This window comes from Narcine bancroftii, chromosome 11 (assembly GCF_036971445.1).
Source record: "Narcine bancroftii isolate sNarBan1 chromosome 11, sNarBan1.hap1, whole genome shotgun sequence".
Lineage (NCBI taxonomy): Eukaryota > Metazoa > Chordata > Chondrichthyes > Torpediniformes > Narcinidae > Narcine > Narcine bancroftii.
The window spans coordinates 67,428,062-67,452,251 of NC_091479.1; the positions used below are offsets into that span (position 1 = coordinate 67,428,062).

Here is a 24,190-nt window from a genome sequence, read left to right on the forward strand (position 1 = left end):
GAGCTTCTTTGCGAATGTGGAAGTGTGGTTTCATGGTTGGCGGAGGGATTTACAATTTGTATCCCAATTCCACTAATTTGTTTACATATTAACTTGTAATTGTTTACATATTTGAATCTGGCTTCACCCATCACTGATGAACTCCCTGTTATTCTCAGTTTTTTAAAAACCTTGATATCCACAACATAAAATTGTGCCACATGCATTGTCTTTAGAGCTACAATAAGAATCCACTTGGTTACTTGTAATTAAGGAGAAGTTTGCCGGAGTTAAATTGGTGCTATAATTCCAAATGTTCATTATTTGTTGTGCAGAGGATTTCAAATTTCCTATGATTTGTATAGAAGAGGAGCAATAGTTTAGGCTTGCACTTGACTGAAATGCACCACCTTGAAGCTGCAGGTAAAATTTCACCTGCAATTAATTATCTCTCTTCTAGAGATGTTGCAGGGCTATAGCTTGTGCTGTGATGTAATATGAGAAGCTAAATTTCCTTCAGTACCATTTGGTTGTTACACTGATGGCTTGTTATGTAGAATGGAGTTTATGATCAGGAATCAACTCGGGTTTGGGTATCTTTAACTCAAAATAAAAATAATTGCAAAAACAGGCCATTCATTTAAACAGGGTCTAACTTAGTTGTTATTGCTCTTGATGAACCTACTTCCACTTCTCAAATCTCTCAATTCTTTCCATCTCTGAGTTTTTATTAAATCCATCTCCACGTATTTGTTTCATCTGTTCAGCGAAATGGTCCATTTCATATTCTGAGAAAGGAAGTAGCTTCTGATTTCTTTAATAATAGCCACCTTTTGATTATCTGCCTTTTCAAACTTCCCTGCCATATTACAGTTTCCTTACATCTACCTTATAGAAATACTTCATTATTTTTAATCAAGCTACAGGTTATTTCTCATCCTTGAGCCCATTCTTATCCTGTTTTTATCCCCTCATTTCTGTTTTTTTAATTGTTTTGGTCTGTGGTCATGTTTACCCCTGCTCCACCCAAGTGATTCTACTACTGAGATTCTTCTACATAGTTCTGCCATTTCCAGATTCAGTGTCCACAATCGTCTTCATTATTTAATTGTCTTAGCAGGCCACAATCTCTAATTCCATTTCCTTGAACTCATCCTTAAGAACAAGAGAAATAGGAACTGGAGCAGAACATTCATTACTTTGATGTGCTGTTTAAAAAGATTACACTAATTTTTCTCCTCTACCTTCCCAATTTTGTTTCCAAAAGTCTAACTCAAATATGAACATACTAGAAACCTGAGTATTTGCCGGTGATGGAAGTAGAAATTACAAGATCAACCTTTGAAGGTGTTTTTCTTTTGTCATTCAAATACCTGACAGCAATCTTGTGTTAACTCCTCTCCTTTCCCAGCACAAAACATTCCTGTGCCAACCATGTTGTGCTCCTTGATAATTTTGTTCAAATGAGGACTGTGTGACAAACCATGCCACTTCATTATCAAACCGGCATCTGTAGTTATGGCCCCCTGCAGGATCAGGAGTTCCCAGTAGCCAGTGGGGGTGGTGGCAGCACAAAGAACTCCGGGAAGTGCGTGACTTCAGAGGTCGGGTAATAACGCGTCAACTGTAATTATTTAAACTCCTGTGAAGATTTCATCATCAATTCTGTTGGTTCAGCTCATAGACAACTTTTGTGCTTTATTCACTACACCCATACAGTCCAAATGACATTTTGGTCCTCACTATCCATACGCAGAACACCATTGCGCTCAAAATTCTAATATTTTGGACCTCACAGCCAAATGGTTCAGGCAGACCAAGGCCTAGTTCCATCTACGCCAGATTACAGCTGACGCAACAAAGTACTACTATGTCGTTGCATCACTGGACCAAGACTCAGAAGGCGTATTGTTGATTTCTTACACCAGCCTCCAGCCAACAACAGGTATGAAGCCATTAAAGTCCTGCTCGTACGTATTTTCAGCCTTTCCCATCACAACAGGGCAGCACGACTTCTCCATGTGGACGGCCTGGGCGACCACACTCATTCCAAACTAATGAATGAGATGCTTGTGCTCATGGTCGGATACAAGCCCTGTCCGCTTTTCGAGCAACCTTTTTCTCCAGCAAATGCCAGAAGACTATCCATTCGCAGCTTGCAGTCGAAGACTAACGACCCCTGTTGCTTAGCGGCCGGTATTGATGAGTTGTGGCATGCTAATCAGCATGGTAAACTTTCGGTTGGGTGTGTAGCTGTGCCTCGGCAAAGGGCATGAACCTGCCCACTTCAAATAGCAGTGTGACATCAGACTCTACTGGACACAGCGCAGACAGAGCAGTATTGCTATTACCATCAGAGATGGGGTAGCTGCAACATCGAGGCCAGCTGTCATAATTGGCCGCAATGGCCAGCCATAAGAACAACCTCCTTTTCCTCTGGGATCGACACTGGAGCAGAGGTTGGCATGTTTTCCTCCTCCGGCCCAGACATATGTTCAGGAAAGGAGGGCCTTCCTCTCATGGCCGCCAACAGTATGGCTCATGGACATTTCCATTCCATTTAGGCTCATTGCGGTCCTTCACCATTGCTTGCATCACAGCTACTCCTGGGAGCTGAACACACATTCTAGTAGATCTCAAAGGTTGTTTCCTGGTTAATTTGAAGACTTTTGAGCCCCTCGCCTTGCACCCCTCCGCATTGCCTTCACCTTGCCTCGACTTGATGATGCACTCAGTCAATAAATGCACCAGAATCATAGTGGAATTCTCCAGCATTATTACTCCACAGTTCTTGACAGCCCGACCAAAACAGCACCACATTCTGACTCGTGGACATCCCTTGCATGCTCTAGCATGCCTCCAAATAAATTGTGACTGACTAAAGACAAATTCCGACAGAGGAGGAAATGGAAATTGTTCACTGCTCCATCAGCCCTTGGGCATCATCGCTGAATATGGTACCTAAGGCATCTGGAGGGTGCAGACCTTGTGTGGACTATCGACGTCTGAACGACATCACTGCAGTAAATAATTACCCAGTTCCCCACATACAGGATTTTTCTGTGATCCTTCACGGCACTAGAATTTTCTCCAAAATCGACCTGGTACACGGGTACCATCAAATCCCGGTTCACCTGAACAACATTCCTAAGATTGCCTTGATTACCCAGTTTGGGCTATTTGAATTCCTCCGTATGCCTTTCGGTTTAAAAAATGTGGCCCAGACATTTCAGCACCTAATGGACACAATTACCCAGGGCATAGATTTCTTATTTGTTTATTTGAACGACATCCTTATTCCCAGCCGCTCATAGCAGCTGCACTGGGCCCATCTCTGTCAACTATGTCACCGGCTAGATGACCACAAGTTAGAGATCAACCTGACCAAATGCCAGTTTGGCCTTGCATCAATCGATTTCCTTGGCTACCGTATGAGTCAGCATAGAGCCGTTCCACTACCTTCCAAGATGGATGCCATTTGGAAATTTCCAAGACCCTCTACCATTAAAGGCCTGCAGGAGTTTGTTGGCGTGATTAACTTTTACCACCGTTTTGTGCCAGCTGCAGGCCATTTTTCAAACTCTTGTCCATAAGTCCCAAGGAACTGAAACAGAATGATGAGGCCATGCCGCATTTGAACTGTGAAAGGAGCGCTAGCAAGAGCCACTATGCTTGTGCACCTGAGGGTTGACGTGCCAACGGCTCTGATGGTGGACGCGTTGGGCACTGCGGTAGACTGGATCCTGGAGCAGCTCATCAATGACACCTGGAAACCTCTAGCTTTCTTTAGTCATCATTTGAGACCACCGGAGCAGAAGTACAGTGCATTTGACAGCGAGTTCCTAGCCCTCTACTTGACCTACTGCACTATTTTCTAGAAGGCTGAGGGTTCACGGTCTACATGGATCACAAGCCATTGACTTTCATCTTCGTCAAGGTGTCAGATCCATGATCAGCAGGACAACAATGACGACTCTCCTACATTTCAGAGTGTATGACTATGATAAACACATCGTCAGGAAGAACAATCTCGTCACCAACACACTAACCCACACCACCATCGCTTCCCTCCATTCGCCTGTTCCTGGTATAGACTACAAGGCTTTGACAGCAGCTCAGTAGGAAGATGAAGAGATGGCTGCATATCGAACTGCCATATCAGGACTGAAATTGGAGGACATGGGTTTTGGTCCCGCAAATGCATGGCCAAGTTAGGTGTTGGTCACCATACATAATTTGGCTCACCCTTCCACTAGGACTACAACAAGGCTCGTGGTGGGAAAATTCATGTGGCTTAGCCTGCACAAGCAAGATAGCACTTGGGCAAGGACATGTATCCAGTGCCAGACCTCAAAAGCGCCACACCAAAGCCCCACTACGTTTTTGCACCAACACAGCGCAAGTTTGATCATGTCCACGTGAATATCGTTGGCCCTTTGACCCATCCAAGGTGCTACTCACCTCTTCACAATAGTAGGCAGGTTCACGAAATGGCCAGAGGTTGTCCCACTCTCCAAGACCTCTGCCTCAGCTTGTGCGAGAGCCCTTATCGCATGGTTCTGACTACCCATGCATATCTCTTCTGACAGTTTAAGTCCAGGTTATGGTCCACAATCGCACATTTGCAGGGCATGCAACTGCATCAATTGATAGCCTATCATCCCCAGTCCATTGGCTTAGTGGAATGTTTTCACCATCATATGAAAATGGCTCTCATGACATGTCTTAAGGGACCGGATTGGATAGGTGAGCTGCCTTGGGTACTTTTAGGTATCTGCACCGAAGGAAAATCTAGCTACGTCCTCCGCAGAATTGGTTTACAGAGCCTTCCTAATGGTCCTAGGGGATTTCATTCGGACAGTACAGTGGCAGCAGGAATCACCCCCTTCGGTACTCACACTCTTAAGAGAGAAAGTGGATACACTAGCGCCTATCCTAGCCAGTGGGTCTACGATTTCATACATTCCGCCTGAACTCAAGGACTGCCTTTATGTAATCCTGCGCAGGGACGCACACAGGATGTCCTTGCAACAGTCATATGAAGGTCCTTTCAAGGTGGTTTGGAATGACAGCTCCACGTTTGTTTTAGACATTGGTGGCAGGCAAGAAATGGTAGATTGCCTTAAACCGTCACATGTGGACCTAGATCAGCTAGTACTGTTGGCTTGCCACCGATGCAGGGGGCATCCGCTGGTCCATTCTTGCTGTATAGGTGAGACTACAGTGTCACCTCCGGCCTCTGGTTCTGGGGGCGGGGGCGTTATATGGTGAACCACACCACTCCATTATCAATCTAGCGTCTGTAATTGCAGGCCCCACAGGAAGAGTTACCGGGGGTGCACAAAGAAGTCTGGGAGGCACGTGATTTCAGTGGGTGGGTGATTGTGATAATGTGCCAACTGTAATTATTTGAACTCCTGTGAGGATTCCATTAAATAGTCCTGGTGTGCTTTATTCACTGCACCACTCACTCTTTTTTTTTGAACTCCCGGGCTAAAAAATCTCAAGGGGTATTCCTCTGAACCCAGAAATCAATCAATTAGAAATTTTGCTGTTCAGACTCCAGATGTGATCTAATCAAGTGTTATTTAATAACTTCCAAACTTTTTGTTATAAATGCCAATGTTGATAGTTTTCCTAATTGCTTCCCATATTAGAGTCTGAAAATATTTGACCATGAGCACGCCCTGATTTCTCTACCAATATCCAAGTGATAACCTCTTCAGTTTTTCCATTAACTGCCTTTTCACCCTTTGCAACATGCATTTTCTTCAGGACTTAGTTTTAAATTGTTTTCTTCATTTGTCCATTTGGAGTCTGTAAGAAATAATTTTTACATTACCTACTGGTAAGCATTTTCCTTTGCATCAAGAGCTATGGCAATTTTTTTTTCCTGCAGGTTTATTCCAATTACTTGATGATCTCCCAAGTAATATTCAAAAAAATCTCCCAGTTCCAATATTTTACAGCGTTATAAATCTGCTTTCATCTGGTCAGATATTTAAGAAGGGCTCAGGCCTGAAACACCAGTAATATAACTTTACCTCCAATGGACATTGCAAGACCTGCTGAGTTCCTCCAGTGATGGTGTTTTGACAGATATTTAACCACCTTCATTGGCCACCATTGAGCTGCATATATTTCCAAATTATGAATTCTTTCTCATGGACATATTTGTAATCTAATTTCTCCAATTTATACTGGGAAATGCTACCTCAATACTTCATTTCTTGGTTTGATCAGATGGGTGAACCTCAATTCACCTTTAACAGGCTCAAAATGAGAGGCTGTACTGTGGCACAACCTATTAACCCACAGCCTCCCACAATTCAAGTTCAGTTCTGAGCTCTGATGTGTGCAGTTTCCACATCCTCCTGAGCACAGGTTTCATTCAGGTGCTCCGTTATCCCTCTACATTCCAAAGGTGTGCAACTGACGAAACGTGTGCTGACTGGCTACGTCAAGGCCTTGTATGGAGGCACCAGTACCTCTGAGCGGAAAGCCCTGCAAAAGGTAGTGGATGCATCCCAGTATATCACTGGCAAAACTTTCCCCACCATCAAGAAAATCTACATTGAACACTGCTGTTGGAGTGGATACACACCACCCAGCGCTTGCTCTATTCTCACTGCTGCCATCAGGAAAGAGGTATAGATGCCATAAGACTTGTACCACCAGGCTAATGAACAGTTGCTACCCCTCCACTATCAGACTCCTCAACAACAAACTCAATCAGAGACTTTTAAGGACACTTATTTTACACATTATTTATTACTGAAAATGTATTTTTTTCTTTATTGCACGGTAAGTTTGTTTATATTTCTTTTTTGTATATGTATGTTTTCTTTTACTGCCGATAAGCAGAAATTCTGCCTTGCCTGCAGGAATAAAGAAACTCAGGGTTCTATGTGATATCATGTATGTACTCACAATAAATTTGAACTTTGTTGGTTAATTGGCCTGTAAATAATGGATATTAGAATCTGGGGAGTTGATGAAAAGTGTGGGCGTTTGTATTGATGTATTATTTAATGATTGACACGAATATAGTGGGCAAAACCTGTTTTATAGGTGTAGGAATTGATGTCAGATGACAATTGTATTCTGATCAGTCATCCAGATATTTAATTACCAGGTTATTAATTAACTTGCTGTCATTGCACACTAAGAGTGTTACTTGAGGTTCTGAGAAAGAAAATTACTGTGAATACATGTCATTTGCTTGTTTCCCACAGATAAATGCTCGCCCCCTTGGCTGGCTCTCTGCTTTCTCGTTTTAAAAATTGCTCTGAATCTCTGACTGGTTCAGTGCATGTTTTATCACTGCTTTATTTGTGAAGATCCTTTAGGTTATTGTGGTAGCATCTGTAGCTTTGCCAGTTCATGGTCTTCCCATTACCTGCACGCAGACTTAACAAATGGTGACTGAGCATATAAAGGAAGCAAGATGGGTACAGATAGGAGAAGTGAATGAGAAAAAGTCTGGCAAATGGAGGATCATGTGGGAAAATGTGAATTTGCCCATTTTGGCAGAAAAAAAACAAAAATAGTGAAAGAACAGGTGAGCTAGCTGCATGAGGATCTGGGTGAACTGGTGCATGTGTGCAGGCACATCTGATGGAGATGGTTTGTTCTGATGACAATGAATCATCCCATGTAACAGCTTGTTAATGGCACAAAAAACATTCAACCAGCAGCATTAAATCTGCTTGTACATTGCTGTATTGGCAATGTTCTTAAAAAAAAAAACCTTGGAGGGCACTCTCAGACCGTTACAGTCATGCCCATTCATTTCCCAATAGCTTCTCGCACATACTGTATCTATCAACTCCTCTTAATACTCCTGCTACTCACCTATACGTGGGGGTGGGGTAGCTGGGGTTGGTGTGGAAGAATTTGCAATTCCCAGCAGTAACCCCTCTTAGGCCCTGAGAAAGAAACCAGAAGGGAAAAGCCAAGGTGAAAGCAGACATCACCGGAGGTCAACATTGAATCCAGGCCCTTACGCTATGAGGGCAGCAGCACTTTACTGCGACATTAATGCTGATCATTTCAGAAGCTGAAATGTTCAGAAAGGACATGGGCTGCTTGAAGGAGTTGAAAGGTGCTTGAGGAATACTTGGTGTGTGTGTTGTTTTGAACTGTTTACCCCTATTGCTCCGCCTCTACACTGACTTTTTCCCTTCTGCCTTCCTATCTACTCTTCACCCCTCCAGTCCCACCTCCAACCTTCTTGGGTGTTCCTGAAATCCATAATGTCACATTGTGACTTCTCTTTGAAAATAGTCAGGGGTGAGAGAATTTGTGTTCCATGATCCATGGATTTTCTAAAGCCATTCACAAGCAAAATATATTTTAATTATATCAACTGTTGTCATGAGGAATTGGAACTGGAACTATTTAAGTTTATTTAGCAACTTCAATCAATTTTAAACTATCATACATGAAGAGTAATGCATCAAGTAATAATGGAGCAGTTAGCTTTCTTTCAGAAAAGGATTTAAAAAAAATCAAACCTATAGCTTTGTGCATTTTCCCATTCAGTGGCTGAACTCAGATTTCAAAATTATTGACAGCTTTCTGCTGAAGGCACAACTCCTAATTGGCTGTGGACTGACTGGCTGTATTTAGTCTGGTATTGGCTTAAAGAGAGTGCTTGCCAGCTCTCAATGGAAGTCATTACTCAAGGCTAAGCCACTTCTATGTGGCAACTGGTGTCTGTGCCTACATTCTGAAACACAAAGCAGCAGGAGCTTCAACTTGCAGGATCCAATTAAACTTTGAAACACATGTATGTTGAATAACATATTTTAAGTTTACTCTTTTCCTTAAAATATACAGAACCCTGGTTACCACGAGAGATAATGATGTATGTGAAACCCCATTTCCATATCTTCCAACAGCTGATGGGTTTCTACTGTATGATTTGGTGTAGACCTTTTTGTATGCAGCTTCCAAAGAAGTATGCTTCAAGTCTAACAATAATGTGGTTGTGCTTGGTTCCTTTGAGGAATTTGGCATATTGCTATATTCCTTGAGTGAGTGGAATTGGCCATTTGTTCCATGTGACTCTGTTCCTGAACTTAAAACTATGCGTGCACTTAAAAATTGAACGTTTGAAATGCTTTTGTGTCAGCTGTAGTTTGAGAAGTTGCTTCTGGGTTTACCCTGCCCACTGCATAGAAAAGGAAAATGATCTTTTACGAATGCTACTTTCCATATAAAAGCGCCAGTGTAGCTCTAAACCAACCATGGAGTTAGTTGTTCAAATCTATTAGCCTCAATCCTCTCTGTTTACTCATTTAACTATCCAATCTCTTTGCTCCCCATCTACCATGATCTCCCAACTTTCTTAGTCTCGTATACACCCACCATTAAACCTTCGTCAGCTTAGATATATTCATCAGAAGGAACAAGTGAAAGAAAATGGTTGATAAAGCCAAATAAATTCCAACAAAATCCTTTTTAGACTTTTACCCAACCCTTCTATTAACTGCTTTCCCTTGTATGAAACTAGAGTCTCCCTGACTGTATACTGCCACATAGTGAAGGAACTGGCTTTGTTCTTTTTAAACTGTTCCCTTTCCTGGTTTACTTTTCGCTTGGTCCTCCTCTGTTCATTAACATTCGTGTCAACAAGGACTCTTCCCATATTGAAAGTAATGCACTTAGTTTATTTAAATGTTTATAGGAACATTTACTGATATCTCCTTTTCTTTGATAAATTCCAGAAACAATCCCAGTATCGTCATCAACAGACTGGCAAGCAGCTTTTGGTTTTGGCTCCTCCAAACAGCAAGAGGATGACCTGGGTTTCGACCCGTTCGACATCACCAGGAAAGCCTTAGCAGACCTGATAGAGAAGGAACTTTCAGTCCAGGACCAGCCTTCCAACGTGGGCCTCACTTCCCCCACCGCACTACAAACCCCTTCACAAACTGCAAACAAAGGCATTGGTGGCTTCTTAACGCCAGCTTCTGCCACAACAACCAACTCCATAGGCAACTCTTTCCCCAACTCCGTTTTACCGCGGAGGTTCCCTGCTTTTCAGCACAGAGCTGTCTACAACTCGTTCAGTTTTCCAGGGCAGGCACGGTACCCATGGATGGCATACCCACACAATAGCATGATGCACTTGAACCACACAGCAACGCCCACCTCAAACAGTAATTTCTTGGACTTAAATATATCACCGCATAGCACAGGACTTGGTGGAATTCCTATATCAGGTAGGTGGCATCTGGTGGATAATTGTAGCTGCTATTTAACTTTAAGGTTCTTTGTTTTGTTAGGGAAATGTGAAACCACCTGCCAGATTGAGGAGCACATGGTCATGGCCCTAAAAAAAAAAAAAAATTTTTTTTAATCCGGCAAAGGCTGTAATATTTTACTATGCGTCACTTGACTTTTGATCGCTTCTTTTAGTAAACTCAATCCCTACAGTATTTGTAGCTCCTTTACTGGCTCAGCTGGTGATTACAGTTAATATTTCACCCACATCATTGATTTTAAGTTTCAGGGTAAGTGTGTTACAATTAACCTACCTACCACAATGGGGAAAATCCCATTCCTGATCAGTCCAATGAGGAGTTGCTGGCCGCAAGTGTCACAGCAACATTAATGAATGGTCGATGGTAAAGTACTTGGAGGGCCCTGGGCTCAGTGAAATGTCGACTTCAAATTTTTATTCTTGCCACCGTTTGACAGCTGCCACTGCAAGTTGAGATACTGTAACTTGTAGATGACTTTACTGTGTGCTGTACATATGGATTGATGTTATATTTCATGATTTCATGTTCTTATTCGGTTTTGTTTTTATCCGATACATGAAACCTGTGCTGAAAAGGAAAGTCTTAATTTTAAAGAAACCCAGAAGCAAAATACATCAGAGAAGTTTGTCCTTTTCTGTCATGAATTTTGAATTGTCACACTACATGTTATTCATCTAACCAGAGTAAACCTCGTCATTTGATCATTGGGGAGGAGATTAAAGGTGCACAACTATTGGCACATTCCTAGTGTGGATAAAGTCAATTGAGTGACCCTCTCCAAGTGGGTAATTCTAACTTTCGATTATTGGGGATGATCGGACAAGCAGACTGTTCTGACTAAAAGTTTCAGATTGGTGCAAATGTCAACCCAATATATTATTTTTGGAACTTCCAAACCAATTTGAGATTTGCCTGATTGGGTGAATTGTTCATTATCGCTCATGCTTTCCATGTACTGCATGGAGAGAATACCTTGACCATGTTCTCAATTCTCTGTTTGTAAGCATTGAATTTTCTCTGCATTATTGTCTGTTTTTCAAATTCCCTTGCAAAGCACTAAGGCCATTTACCCAATCAGCCATCTGAATTTATCAACACCCCTCCCTACCCCCACACGCAATTATGTCATAACTGGCAATTGATCAAGAGAGGATTTGAAATTGTTGATCCTGGGCTGATTAAAAAAATTTGCAGCATTATTTTCAGGAAACTGGAGTCTCAGTCACAAGATAGTGCTGCCACTTCAGAGTTGAATTGATTGCCACTGGGCTGTAGCTGTTCTATTTCTGAGAAAATGGTCAAATTATTGCAATTAGAGATGGCAATGCCAACATTTTTGGAGAAAATAATTCACCGGTGAAGGTAAAAAGGTGAGTCCAGCCTTGATGAACACCAAGGACTGCAATGTACTATGAAATATAGTAATTTATTTCCCCTTGGCTCTTGAAGAAATTCTCTTATTGATGTAGTTCAGTTGCCCTCTGGTACTTCTATTCACATTAAAATTGAGTTGCCCTCTTCTTCTGTGAAATGGATAATTCTTGTTGAATCATGATTCTATGAGTGCCACTGACCACCCTCCAATGGTCTCTGGTCCCCATTTGTTGTGAATTTCAAGGTGAACATCCACAAAATCCCTGACCCTTGAGAAATCTCTGCTGAAGACTGCCCTGCTAATATCTGGTGGTCACACGTGACGTTTGTCAGCAGGGTTCATTGAAAAGTAATGAGGCTGGTAACACATGATTGTTTTCAAAAGCATTTGAGGAGTGATGGGATTCACTTTATCATGCACGCAAGCCTGGACAGTTTAATATGAATCAATTCGTCTTGAGTTGTCATCTCTGGATTGCAAGGTTGTCTTTAGATAATATGGAAGCCAATCAACTTCTTTTGTTCTGTACCAGGGAGAAGAATATTTCCATTGAAGTATGTAAATTTCTGTAAATTCATTCCAGTTTTAAGGTTCTGTAATGACCCAGTTTGACATCGGTTCATTAGTGTCAGCTGTGAACAGAAAGCTTCCAGCAGCATCTGTCTTTTGTACATGATTTCTACTTTTATTTCCCCCCCCCCCCCCCCCCGCCCCCAACTTTGGCAGCAAGTCTGGTGGAATTTGAACTGTCACTTTTCCAGACTCGTTGTGACAGTTTGCATTTCCTTTGAAGAACATGCCACACTAAATTTTTCTGCTTTCAATCCTTTGAGCCTTTCCATTTCTTTCAAGATTCTTTGGTCTTTTTGTATCTGATGAAGATGGTGACAAATTTCAGTGGATATTGATAGACTGCAGAAATGGCCTGCCCACCACGGAAGTATGCACTTGGGCATGGTGTTGAAGGAAGAACAAGGCAAACTAATATAAATCGTGGGAGGCACAAGAGACTGCAGATGCTGGAATCAGGGCACAAAAAACAATCTGCTGGAGGAGCTCATGGGGTTGAGCAACATTTGTGGCAGAAAAGGAATATTTGCTTCAGCTCATAACCCTCCTTGTTTCGAAAAGTCATCCATTCTTTTTCTCCCATGGTGCTGCTCGACCTACTGAGTTCCTCCAGTAGATTGGATGTTGGTCAATTTTGAAGGGATGGCAAGTACAGAGAACTGGCAAATGGCTACAAAAACAAAAGAGTTGTGTTAAACTTTTACAAAACACTGATTACTGCTTGGCTCAATTATTGTGGCCAGCTCTGGTCATGTTTTATGAAGCATAGGTTGGCCCTAATTTACGGAAGAGATGAACTGAGGTGGAGATAGATGAAGAACTTGGCTTAATTCTGGAATAGAAATTCTCTAGAGGGGATTTGGAGTGTTGAAAATATTAAATTTAATAGTTCATTGTCCTATGTACCATAATACAGTGAGAAGCCTAGACAAGATGACCCATGCTTAAGTACAGCTAGTGGAGTAAAACAAAAGTGCAGAACGTAGTGTTACAGTAACTCAGTGCTTGGTGTAGTGTTACAAAGAGTTACAAAGAGCAAGTGCAGGATGCAAAGTAAATTAAAACCATTCAAGGGCATCATCTTTTACCTATGGGAGATCACTTAAGAGTCTGATTACAATGGGAAAGAAACTTTCCCTGAAAGTGGAGGTTTGTGTTTTCTGGCTTGTGTGTCTTCTGCCATATGGAATGGGAGAGAAGTGTGACCAGGGTGGGGTAGATGTTTTAAATATGTGGCATCTTACCGATACAGTGGGAGGAATTGTTGAAAGGAAAGTTAGTTTGTATGATTGCCTTAGTTGCATTCACATCTGTGCATCTTCATGCGGTCTTGGGTAGAGACGAGAGTCTTCGATGTGCTTTGTTGGGCTAAGCATTGACATGGTTGGATCATTACCAGTTTGCTGGTGATGCTTATTCCTAAGAACATGAAGCTCACCACAATGATGAAGGGGTGGGGAGAAGCTTGCCACAGAGGGACTGATCAAAATTCCCAACCAGCTTGTAAGGATGGTGAATTGACTTGATTAACCCTGTATTCTCTGAAGAAGAATGTGGGATGATCTTATTGAAGCTTACACATTTCCTGCAGAATATGACGGGCTGAATGCAGAGAGAATGTTTCTGCTAGCCGGGGGTGCAGGGGGGAGGTGGGGGGGGGGAGGGGGGTTTGGTGGTGCCTCAAGAACCAAGGGTTGTCAAGTTTAGAGAAGATAATTTAGGACTGGCATTTTTCTTTCATTTGAGAATACGGAATGTGCAGAATTTTCTACCCTGGAAGGCTCTGGGGACTTGGTCTGAGTTTATTCAAAATATTGAATATTTAAATAAATATGGATTTTTTTTAAAAAAGAGGGATATTGGGAATTTGTCAGAAAATGGGGCTGAGGTGCAAGATCACTATTGATCTAATGAATGTTTGAGCAGGCTTGAATTCCCAATTATTTTCCTATTTCAGTAGAGCAGCTAAGTAGAAAATTTTCCCAGACTTGATAAGCAATAGCAGGATAATTTGTATAATTGCCAGGCGAGCCAATGTGAAATGAAAGGCCCAAGTTGTAATGTGCAATGTATATCTGAAAGTGAAGCAGATATGATGGTGGCTTTTAAAGGCAAATAGAAATGCTTGTGAGAGGGGAACTTTTGAAAAACAGTAGGATTAATTAGTTATCTTTCAACATGATACCTTTGATGAATGAGGTTTCTATAGTATGCAGTTGTTCCTGTTGTACCTTTATTGAAGTTTGGTAGATGATTTCAAGTTGAATTCCAAATACAATCTTTAATTTTTCTGTTTAAAACAAAATAGTGATGCTGTTTTTTCTCTTTATGGAAATAGCTACTTTATGATAGTAAAAACTCAGAATTGCTAGAAAAACTCAGCATGTCTCACAGCATTCATAGGAAGTAAAGATATATAACTGACAGTTCAGGCATGAGCCCTTTAAGGTATGAGTAAAAAGCAGACTGAATTAAAAGACTGGGAAGAAGAGTGCAGGGGAGGAGCACAGACCAACAGACGTGACATGGATAGGAGAACAGCAGAGGATGGGAATTGATTGGAAGCGGTGGCTCTGTGAATTTAGAGCTGGAGGAAAGGAGACAGATAAAAAGAGGGAGAGAAGTGGAGCTAGAGGAGGGAAAGGGGAGAGATGGGGAGGGGGAGCTAATGGAAACTGCAGAAGATGGTGTTAATGCCATATGGTTGGAGGGTGCCCAGTTGGAATATGAAGTGTTGTTCCTCCAATTCACAGATGGTTTCAGTCTGGCTGTTCATGTGACCATGGACAAACGTGTTAGATGGGAATGGAATGGAGTGGCGAATTGAAATGGGTTGTCACTGGGAGATCCCCGCTGTTGTGGAGGACAGAGCTGAATTGCTCGACGAGGCAATCTCCCAGTCTGCACCCACCCTCTCTGGTGCAGAGGAAGCCACGACGGGAGCACCAGATGCAGTAGATGACCCCTGCAGAATCATAACTGAAATCACTTGGAAGGGTTGTTTTGGACCCCAAATGGCAGTGAGGGAAGGAGATGTGAGCACAAGTGTAGCACTTCGTGCAGTCACAGGGGTAGGCGCCAAGGGGGCAATTCATGGGAAGGGAGGAGAGGACGAAGGGATGGAGAGAGCGGATCTTGTGGAAGGATGAGAAGGGAAGATGCATCTGGTGGAGGGGGTCACATCATATGCCCTATGCCATCGGTCCTCTGTGATTAGTAAGGGTTTACTTAAGGTGGTATGTGAGTGAGAAGGGAAGATTGAATATCTGCTCTAGACCCAATTGTTACTGAAATATTTTGCTTGAGAAAAATTGTCATTGGCCCATTTTCTTTGGAGTTCTGAAAGTGCACATAAAGAGTCAATGAGGTATAATTAAAAACAACAGTTTTCAAACTTTTTCTTTCCACCCACACACCACCTTAAGCAATCCTTTACTAATCACAGGGCACCTATGCTATAAGGAATACTTAAAATGGTATGTGAGTGGAAAGAAAAAGGTTGAGAACCACTGGTTTAGAGAAAACATGAGGGGGGACTTTTTTCTTACTCAGTGGTGGGTGTGTGGAATGAGCTTTGAGACGAAGTGGCAGAGACGGGCTCGATACTAGCATTTAAGAAGTTGGATATTATTCATATTGATGGGAAAGGAATGGAGGGTTATTGGTTGAGTATCAGTGGGATTAGGTGGGAAGTGTTGGGCATGGACCCGAAGGGCCAAGTTGGCCCAATTGTTATATGGTATAAAGGAGTAAAGATAGAAAAGATGGCTTGTGTTTTCCCTCTTCTCTGTAAAGCAATAGTCTGTTTTATTAATTAAAGTACCTAAACTTTCTATTTTCCTTGAATTAGGTGAAGTATATTGCATCTTGAATGATAAAGGTTAATGTATTTTAAATATTTGCTAAATTTGGCTATCTGACGTAATTGAGAACATTGCAGTGAACAGCACTGAACAAACAGGTGGTGGTGCAGCTTGCAGAGTACAACATGGAAGAACTAAATGACTGGTGTAATTTGATGCAATGTACACATCAAAAAAAAAATTGCAACAATGGTGCAGTTTGATTCCAGAAGAACAGAGGTGAAATCGCATAATTTGGATGCAAGATGGAGGTAATGTGTAGAGAATCAAGAGCAGGTAGAAATGATTCAGCTTGAGGCATTTGATATGTAGTTTGATGCATACAGCGGTGTGTACCTTAATTTTTAATACCAGATTGATCAAAGGTCCTGCAATTTTTAGTCAACCCCTGATCCTTTGCTTGTGTCTTTGCAAACAAGGAAAGTGATGGTTCATTGAACTACTTTCATTATACCACTCCAATGACATTAATGAAGTGCATATTCAAGTTACTTGGTCCTTCACTGTTGCAGTATGTCATCTAATACTAATTGTTCTGGGATCCTAGCAATGCAAGTTCCTGTGCAATTTCTACAGCAACTTCCCCTATTTTGTCTTCACATTTTAAAAAAATGTATATACAGCATGGTATCAGACCCTTCCAGCCATAAGCTTGTGCCTCCCAAATACACCTGAAAGTGTCATGTATCATAGTTCCTGTAAGCTGCACGTTTCACTAACTGGCTATTTAACAGAGCTTTTCAGCTCGCTCAATGGTGAGCAAACTTCATTCGACTTCTTGATGTTGGTGAATTGTCCTTTTTTCCACCCCTTCCATGAAAACATGTCAACCTCAACACTTTTTCGCTAATAATCTGTGAGCGCTAGTGTGGTGTTGATCAGAACCATTCTGATCAACACTTACTTCAAGCCTGGGCGGAACAGTTGAATTCCTAAAGTGAAGGTGTGTGACTACCCTTGATATTGAGAAACTTAGGGTTGAAAATCCTGTGCAAAACTGAAACCATTGAACACAGAGATGGTTGTAATTGTTAGCAGTTAGCGTTACCTCTCAGACCCCACATCCAGAAGTTTCTCAGCAGTGTCTGAGCATCCATGATGCAGTCAGAAGTGGGGATGCAGCAATTCACAAAATGAAGGCACCACAGATGCTGAAATCTGAAGCCAAGCAATGTGCTGGAGGAACAGCAGGTCAAGCAGAATCATTGGGAGAAAAAGGAAATGGAGGGTCATCAACCATCCTTTTTCCTCTAATGCTGCTCTTCCCTGCTGAATTCTTCCCAGCAAAATGTGTTTGACTTCAAAAAATGAAGTAGCATGTGGCTGGATACAACAAGGCTGAGATGACATGGTCTGAAAAATGGCAACTCTCATTAACAGGAGCTACCAGTACTGGGCAATGGCCATTGTCGACAAGAGAGTTTAACTTCTAACGTACCACATAGGGGAGGGCTGTACAGGAACGGTCTGCACTGACCATGACACCAATTTAACTGCATGTCATCTATATCCCTTCATTCCCTGCTCAAAGCCTCTTAACTGGATCTGGTTCCCTGGCAGGGGGAGAAAAAAATCTGCCTTATCGATCTTCTTTAAACCTCTTCTTAAAACTGCTCTCCAATACTTGACATTTCTAGAATTGGAACAAGACTGGCTATCTACTGTATCAATGCTTCCATAATTTTATTTGCATCTGTTAGGTTGCCCCTCAACTTCCAGAGCTGCAGAGGAAACAATCCATGTTCTTTTCAACTCCTTGCAGCTAATATCCTCCAATCCAAGCAACACCTGTTGAACCACTTCTGCATCCTCTCCATAGGCACATCCTTCTTGTAAAGCAGTGAAATGTACATTTGTACAAATTGATGAAGGGATTGCCCATGAAAATAAATTCTCTTAACATTAATATTCTGGGAGTAACCATTGACCAGAAACTTGATTGGACCAGTCATTTAAATTAATTGATTGCAAATGCACTTCAGATGCTCATCCAAAAACTGATGCAGGTTAGTTGCAGGTTTCAGAAAAGTTGCTTGTTTCTTTTGCTTTGAGAAATATTTATGTTTCAATGAACTAACTTTAAAATTTATCAAATTGTGCTGAGCAGTTGAGTTATGAGGTGGAACATGATAGTATTAGTGTGCCCTGTGAGTTATCTGTGGGTTTTGTTCTTTCAGGTGTGCTATGCAGCATCAATCAACAAAATTAACATCATTTATTTCAGAACACCTAATCCTAGAGGATCCATTTGAACCATTTCTAATGTATATTATTGCATATATTTCATAAATTCACTTGGAAAAAGATTGCTTCTGGCTTTTATTTGCTTGAGAAATGGAGCAACTTGCTCCCAACTTGTAAATGCTGGAGTAAAACTCACTTTGACAGTTCCATAGATCCAGTTCTGCCTTTCTCTGGTGACTTTGTGAACTCGACTGCTGCACAGATTTCCTTTTTTTTAATGCTGTGCCCTTGCCCTCTGGCTCTGTAATTTGAGCTTGTTCTTTTCCAAAGATGTTAGTTTTCTGTCATATGTCATATAACCTGCCTCCAATAGTTGAGTGGGTGTTTAGTGCACCATTTGCTCTATTTTTATTTCAACCAAAAATACTGTTAATACTATGGAGAATGGTGGCACTGGAAATGAGATTGTAGGATTAATGGAAAGGCAGATTGTAATTGTTCATTTTTTTTTGCATGTGGGCATCACTTTAAAGACCAGTATTTATAGTCATTCCTTAAAGTGATGGTGAGCTTCTACATGGCACATTATAATCTTTCTGTGAAGGTGTTTCCTTTGTACTTACTGTTGGACACTGAGCTCTGGGATGTCCCAGCACCATGAGAGATCAATAATTGCATTTCAAGTTTGTGCTGTTTGGAAGACAACCTGTAGATGGTGATGTTGACGTGAACTCGCTTCCCTTGTCCTTGGTGGAAGAGGTCACAAATTTGTGAGGGATTGTTAGTGGCCTGGGCAATAACTGCAGTAGTGTACACTGCAGTCAAATTGCATGGGTTTTTAGGGAAGGAATATTTAGGGTAATAAGCAGAACGCCAGACTGGTTTGCTCTGTACAATCTACTTGTGGTGTTGTGCTGGTACAGACAAGTAGAGACCATGCACCTGGTGTGATTTGTAGATGCTTCAGGTTAGATGTGATCTTCAGGATGATAATGATGAATACTCAGTCACTGTAATGATGTCAAGAACAATCGGGGAGTCTTTTTTTTAGAACTGGTTGATTATTAATATAGAAAAAAACTAATTGCAACATAAATGAAGCCTATACAATCCCATATCATTGTTCTCTCACATCCTGCCAGCCCTCATGATTTTTCCCATCAACCTACACAAAGGGACAATTTGCAGTGGCCAGTCAACTTGCCAGCATATCATTAGGATGTAACAGGAAACCAGTTCATCATCCAGCACGCTCGATCATTGCTACACCAAGATAAGGAAGGCCTACTGTTCTTTCCTGAGACCACACTTTGGCAAGTCAGATCACCTGGCTGTGCTCCTTCTGCCTTCATACAGGCAGATCCTAAAAAGAGAGGCTCCAGAGATCATAACAGCTAGAAGGTGGACACAGGAGCCTGAAGAACGGTTACAGGACTTCCTCGAGTCAATGGATTGGGAGAATCTCAAGGTGTACACTGCGGCTGTCACAGACTTTATGAAAATAGCTGTGGATGAATGTGTCTCCACCAAATCATTCAGGGTTTTCCCCAACCAGAAGCCCCGGATGAACAATGAAATCCAAAACCTGATGAGAGCCAGATCACAGGCATTTAAGTCCGGAGATCCAGATCAGTACAGTAGAATCAAGTATGACCTGCAGAAAGCTATATCCTGGACGAAGTGGAGATTCCGGATGAAAATGGAAACAACCAGGGACACCCAACAGCTGTGGCAGGGCCTGTTACAAAACCAAATCTGGTGAAGAAGCAGACAGCAAAGCTTCTCTTCCAGAGGATCTCAATGACTTCTACATCTGATTTGACGACTGTAACAGCAACGAACCACCCCTCTGCGCCCCCATGTCCCTTGATGATCCCATCCTGTCCATATCTGCTGCCTTCAGGAGAGTGAATCCGAGGAAAGCATCAAACCCAGATGGAGTACCTGGTCAAGTATTAAAAATCTGCCAATTTACCAATGTATTTATGGATATCTTCAATATCTCAGTCCATTGGGGCACGGTACCCATCTGTTTCAAACAGATGTCAATCATAACGGTGATTGTGGTAACCTGCCTTAATGACTATCGACCAGTAGCACTTACATCAACAGTGATTGAAGCAGATCCACTCCTGTCTGAGCAGTGATATGGATACATTCCAGTTCACCTATCATAGTAACAAGTTTACGGCAGATGCCATCTCACTGGCTCTACACAAAGCCCTGGAACACCTGGACAGCAAAGATGCATACATCAAGATGCTCTTTATCGACTATAGTTCGGGATTTAACACCATCATCCCCTCAAAACTAATCAGCAAATTCCAAGACCTGGGTGTTAACACCCCACTGTGTAATTGGATCATGAATTTCCTCACCTTCAGACCACAGTCATTGAGGATTGGTAAGAACATTTCCTCCACAATCTCCATCAGTACTGGAGCACCACAGGGCTGTGTTCTTAGCCCCCTGCTTTACTCACTTTACACCTATGACTGTGTGGCTCAGTACAATAATAACCCCATCTCCAAATTTGCTGATGTTACCTCGGTAGTGGGTTGTATGAAGGAAGGGGATGTCAGCATATAGGATGGAGTTCAAAATTTGGCTGAATGGTGCACCAATAACAACTAGCTTGCATTCAATATCACCAAAACTAAGGAGCTGATTCTTGACTTCAGGGAGGGAAAGCCAGAGGTGGACAATCCAGTGATTACTGGAGGATCAGATGTGGAAAAGGTGAGCAAATTAAGTTCTTGAGAGTCACTATCTTGGAGGATCTTTCCTGGACCCTCTGCACCAATGGCATCGTGAAGAAAGCACATCAGTGCCTCAACTTCCTCGGTAGGTTGTGGAAGTTTGGTATGATACCAGAAACCCTGGCATTTTTCTACAGATGTATGATGGAATGTGTGCTGATCAGCTTCATCATTGTCTGGAATGATACCACTACCCCTGAGAGTAAAGCCCTCCAAAAGGTAGAGCGCATGGCCCAGGACATCACAGGCAAAACCCTCCCCACTATTGAGTACACCTACAGGGAACACTGCCATTGGAGAGCAACAGGATTCATCAAAGACGCACGACACCCAGCGCATGCTCTGTTCTTGCTGCTGCCATCAGGAAAAAGGTATAGGCACCACAAGACTCGCATCACCAGGTACAGGAACTGGTGCTGCTACTCCACCATCAGATTCCTCAACGACAAACTCAGTCAGAGACTCACTTAAGGACTCTTGTACACTTTATTGTTTTTCTTTTGTTCTTTCTGTATGGCACAGTCAGTTTGTTTATATTCATTATGTACAGTTCTTTGTTCTCATATATACCCTGTGTACAGTATTTGCACGACCAATTAGGGGTAATTCTACCACACCTGCAGAGAAAAGAATCTCCATGTTTTATGTGATGTTGTGCATGTACTCTGACAATAAATCTGAAATCCGAATCTGGAAGCCTACATGGTCACAGACGGCAGCTGACTAGAGGGTCAAACCCTGGAACTGCGAGGGAGCATTACTGACTGTATGGAAGTCATGCTAACGGTGGCACTGCCAGACTATCCTTCTGGTTAGTTGTCTCCTACCCTTGGTTTGTTTCTTGCCAACATCGTTATTGATATAATTTGTCCAAGTAACTTGTTAGCTGGACCCAGAGTATTCAACTGTTTAAAATAACTGGTGAGTAAGCACAGTCTGTTTACAAGACAAAATACTGAAGGAAGGTGAGGTACTCCCATAAAATATTCCTCTTGTTTGCTTTCTGCACCTCCTTCCACTGAATATTTCTGTTACAGTGAAAATGAACCCAAAGTGAAGCACATGTTAAAATATCATTTGACTTTAAATCCTGCCAAAGTGTATTACTGCAGAACTAGATAGTCATGGCCTTTCAATCTCATTGTCTCTCTGCTGCTACTGGGAGCTGTCATCCTGCATTTAAAATGGGCAATGGCAAAGCGAGCCACCATCCTGCACAGCTGTTTACAATTACCAGATATAAAATTAAAATCCGTCGCTTATTTTTAGCTCAAATATTTGTCCCAAGACTCTGTCAAGGTCATCGATCCTTTTAGTCGTTAACTTTGTCAGAATTAACCATAAATGTTAATGACATCCTGTTCCATTTCATTAGAAACATTAACTCCATGGGCTACAGTGGTTGGAACTCCACCAGCTGCTTCTATCTCAATTACACTTTCTTTAACATCATTACCTCCTTGTCTCATGTTAGAAAGCATTTTCTCAATCTGCTAACACCTCAAAGAATAATGTCAAATATATTTTTGTGTATAAACCATTTAATCTGAGAATGCAGATTCGGCAGCATCTGTTGAGGGAGAAGTGACAAATGAATTTGGAACATGGAAGAGTACAGCACAGGAACAGGCCTTTGTGTGCCAAACATGATGTCCAAATCAAATTGAAACCCTGCTGCTTGTACGATGAATATCACTTCGTATTCATGTCTCGAGAATCCGCCTGCATGTATTGTAAGATTATACTATTGTAATGTTTGACATCAATACAATATAAATAATATCATGTGAGGGACAGAGAAACAAAGGGGCCTTCTGTGACAGAGAGGTACAGAGAAAGTACCCCCAAGTACTTAATTGAGGTAACTTGTGCACCAGATCAAAGGTAAGCAAGGTTGTAGCTGTAGAAGACTGCCTCCATAACCTGGGGGCTGTGCTTGTTTATCTGTCCTGTTCTCCCTTTCTCATTCAGGTCACTTCAGGCTTGTTGCAACAAAATCAGCCAACTGGAGAGCATTTATCACCTGGTGTCAGGGTTGTTCCTGGGTGGAAGTGTAGATGGGCAGCAATGCTCTGTGGATGAGCCACGTTGATGCTGATCATCTTGGATCACAAATTGCTCATGCCATCAAATGTATGGTCTAGATGCAAACCAGTACTCTTGGTTCTAGTCTTTTGGGCCAAAGAATTTTGTTTTGCAAACAAAGCGAAGGATGAAATTATCACTGAGCTTATTTCATGTGCTGGTTCCAATGCCTGAGGACCAGGAATAAATGTAAATTGAGGGAGATAGAGAGCGGCTACTTCAGATTCAAGGGATTTGGATTCTATGCTGATCTTTCACACGCTGTAGCATTTGCCACATAGATTTCTGTCTATGTTCCAAAGGCATGCTATGGGTTAATTTACCATCGATTTTCAGTCATTGAAAAGAGCCAAAAGAGAGTTAAGAGAATAAGCTGCAGGGCTATAAAAGAATGGGACTAGTGGGATGCTCTGCTAGAAGTTGGCATGGATCTAATGGTCTCCTTTCGTGCCATAGCATGCTTTCTTTTTTTTTAAAAAGCCAAGAATATCTAATTACTGCTGTGTAGTACATTAAATTGATTCCTGTAGGCACCAACTATATTTGGTCAGGAAGATCCTGAGTTTTGATGTCAGCCATTTACCACAGTGCAACTCGACCTCAAGAATATTTCCAGTAGAGGGTACTTATGTATGTGGTGACTACCTAGAGTGGAGCAAAACTGTTACAAGGAGATGGATCCAATAGTGGAGTTTCAAACTTGCCTAGAACTAGTGCCAAAAAGAGGTCAGTTCTCAAGATGAATTGCCTGGAATAATGTTGTCTGGGTGCTAGTGATGTGGTGAATGGCTTTTCAAGCATTGCTTTTGAGCTACTTTGTGCTTCTCCATTCTTTTGAACATTGATTTTTTTGTGTGTCCTCGACTGAAATACTTTAATAGTCCATCTGGCTCAATTTTGGCTTTGACTATCAATTGGTGGCAGTTATTGGGATAATTTTGCTTTAGTAAGTGTATTTGGGGTGGAACTTTTTCCTGCTTGAATATGTTTTGGGTAGAATTTATTGGTATTATCACATTCCCTATCTCTTGGTTGGACCACACTGCAATTCATATAATGAGAGAGGGCTGCAGTGTTGGTTGAAGCTGTAGTCAGCATTTAAAT

At 41.9% G+C, this 24,190-nt stretch overlaps 1 protein-coding gene across 12 annotated transcripts in view; it reads left to right on the forward strand.

Annotated features, from left to right (window-relative positions):
- cnot4b (CCR4-NOT transcription complex, subunit 4b) overlaps positions 1 to 24,190 on the forward strand; it is a 182,259-nt gene that overhangs the window by 135,510 nt on the left and 22,559 nt on the right. For all 12 annotated transcript variants that reach the window (XM_069903203.1, XM_069903206.1, XM_069903207.1 and 9 more), the window contains one exon: positions 9,711 to 10,208. In XM_069903203.1, coding sequence (XP_069759304.1) covers positions 9,711 to 10,208 — 498 coding nt within the window. The remainder of the gene's footprint in view (positions 1 to 9,710; positions 10,209 to 24,190) is intronic.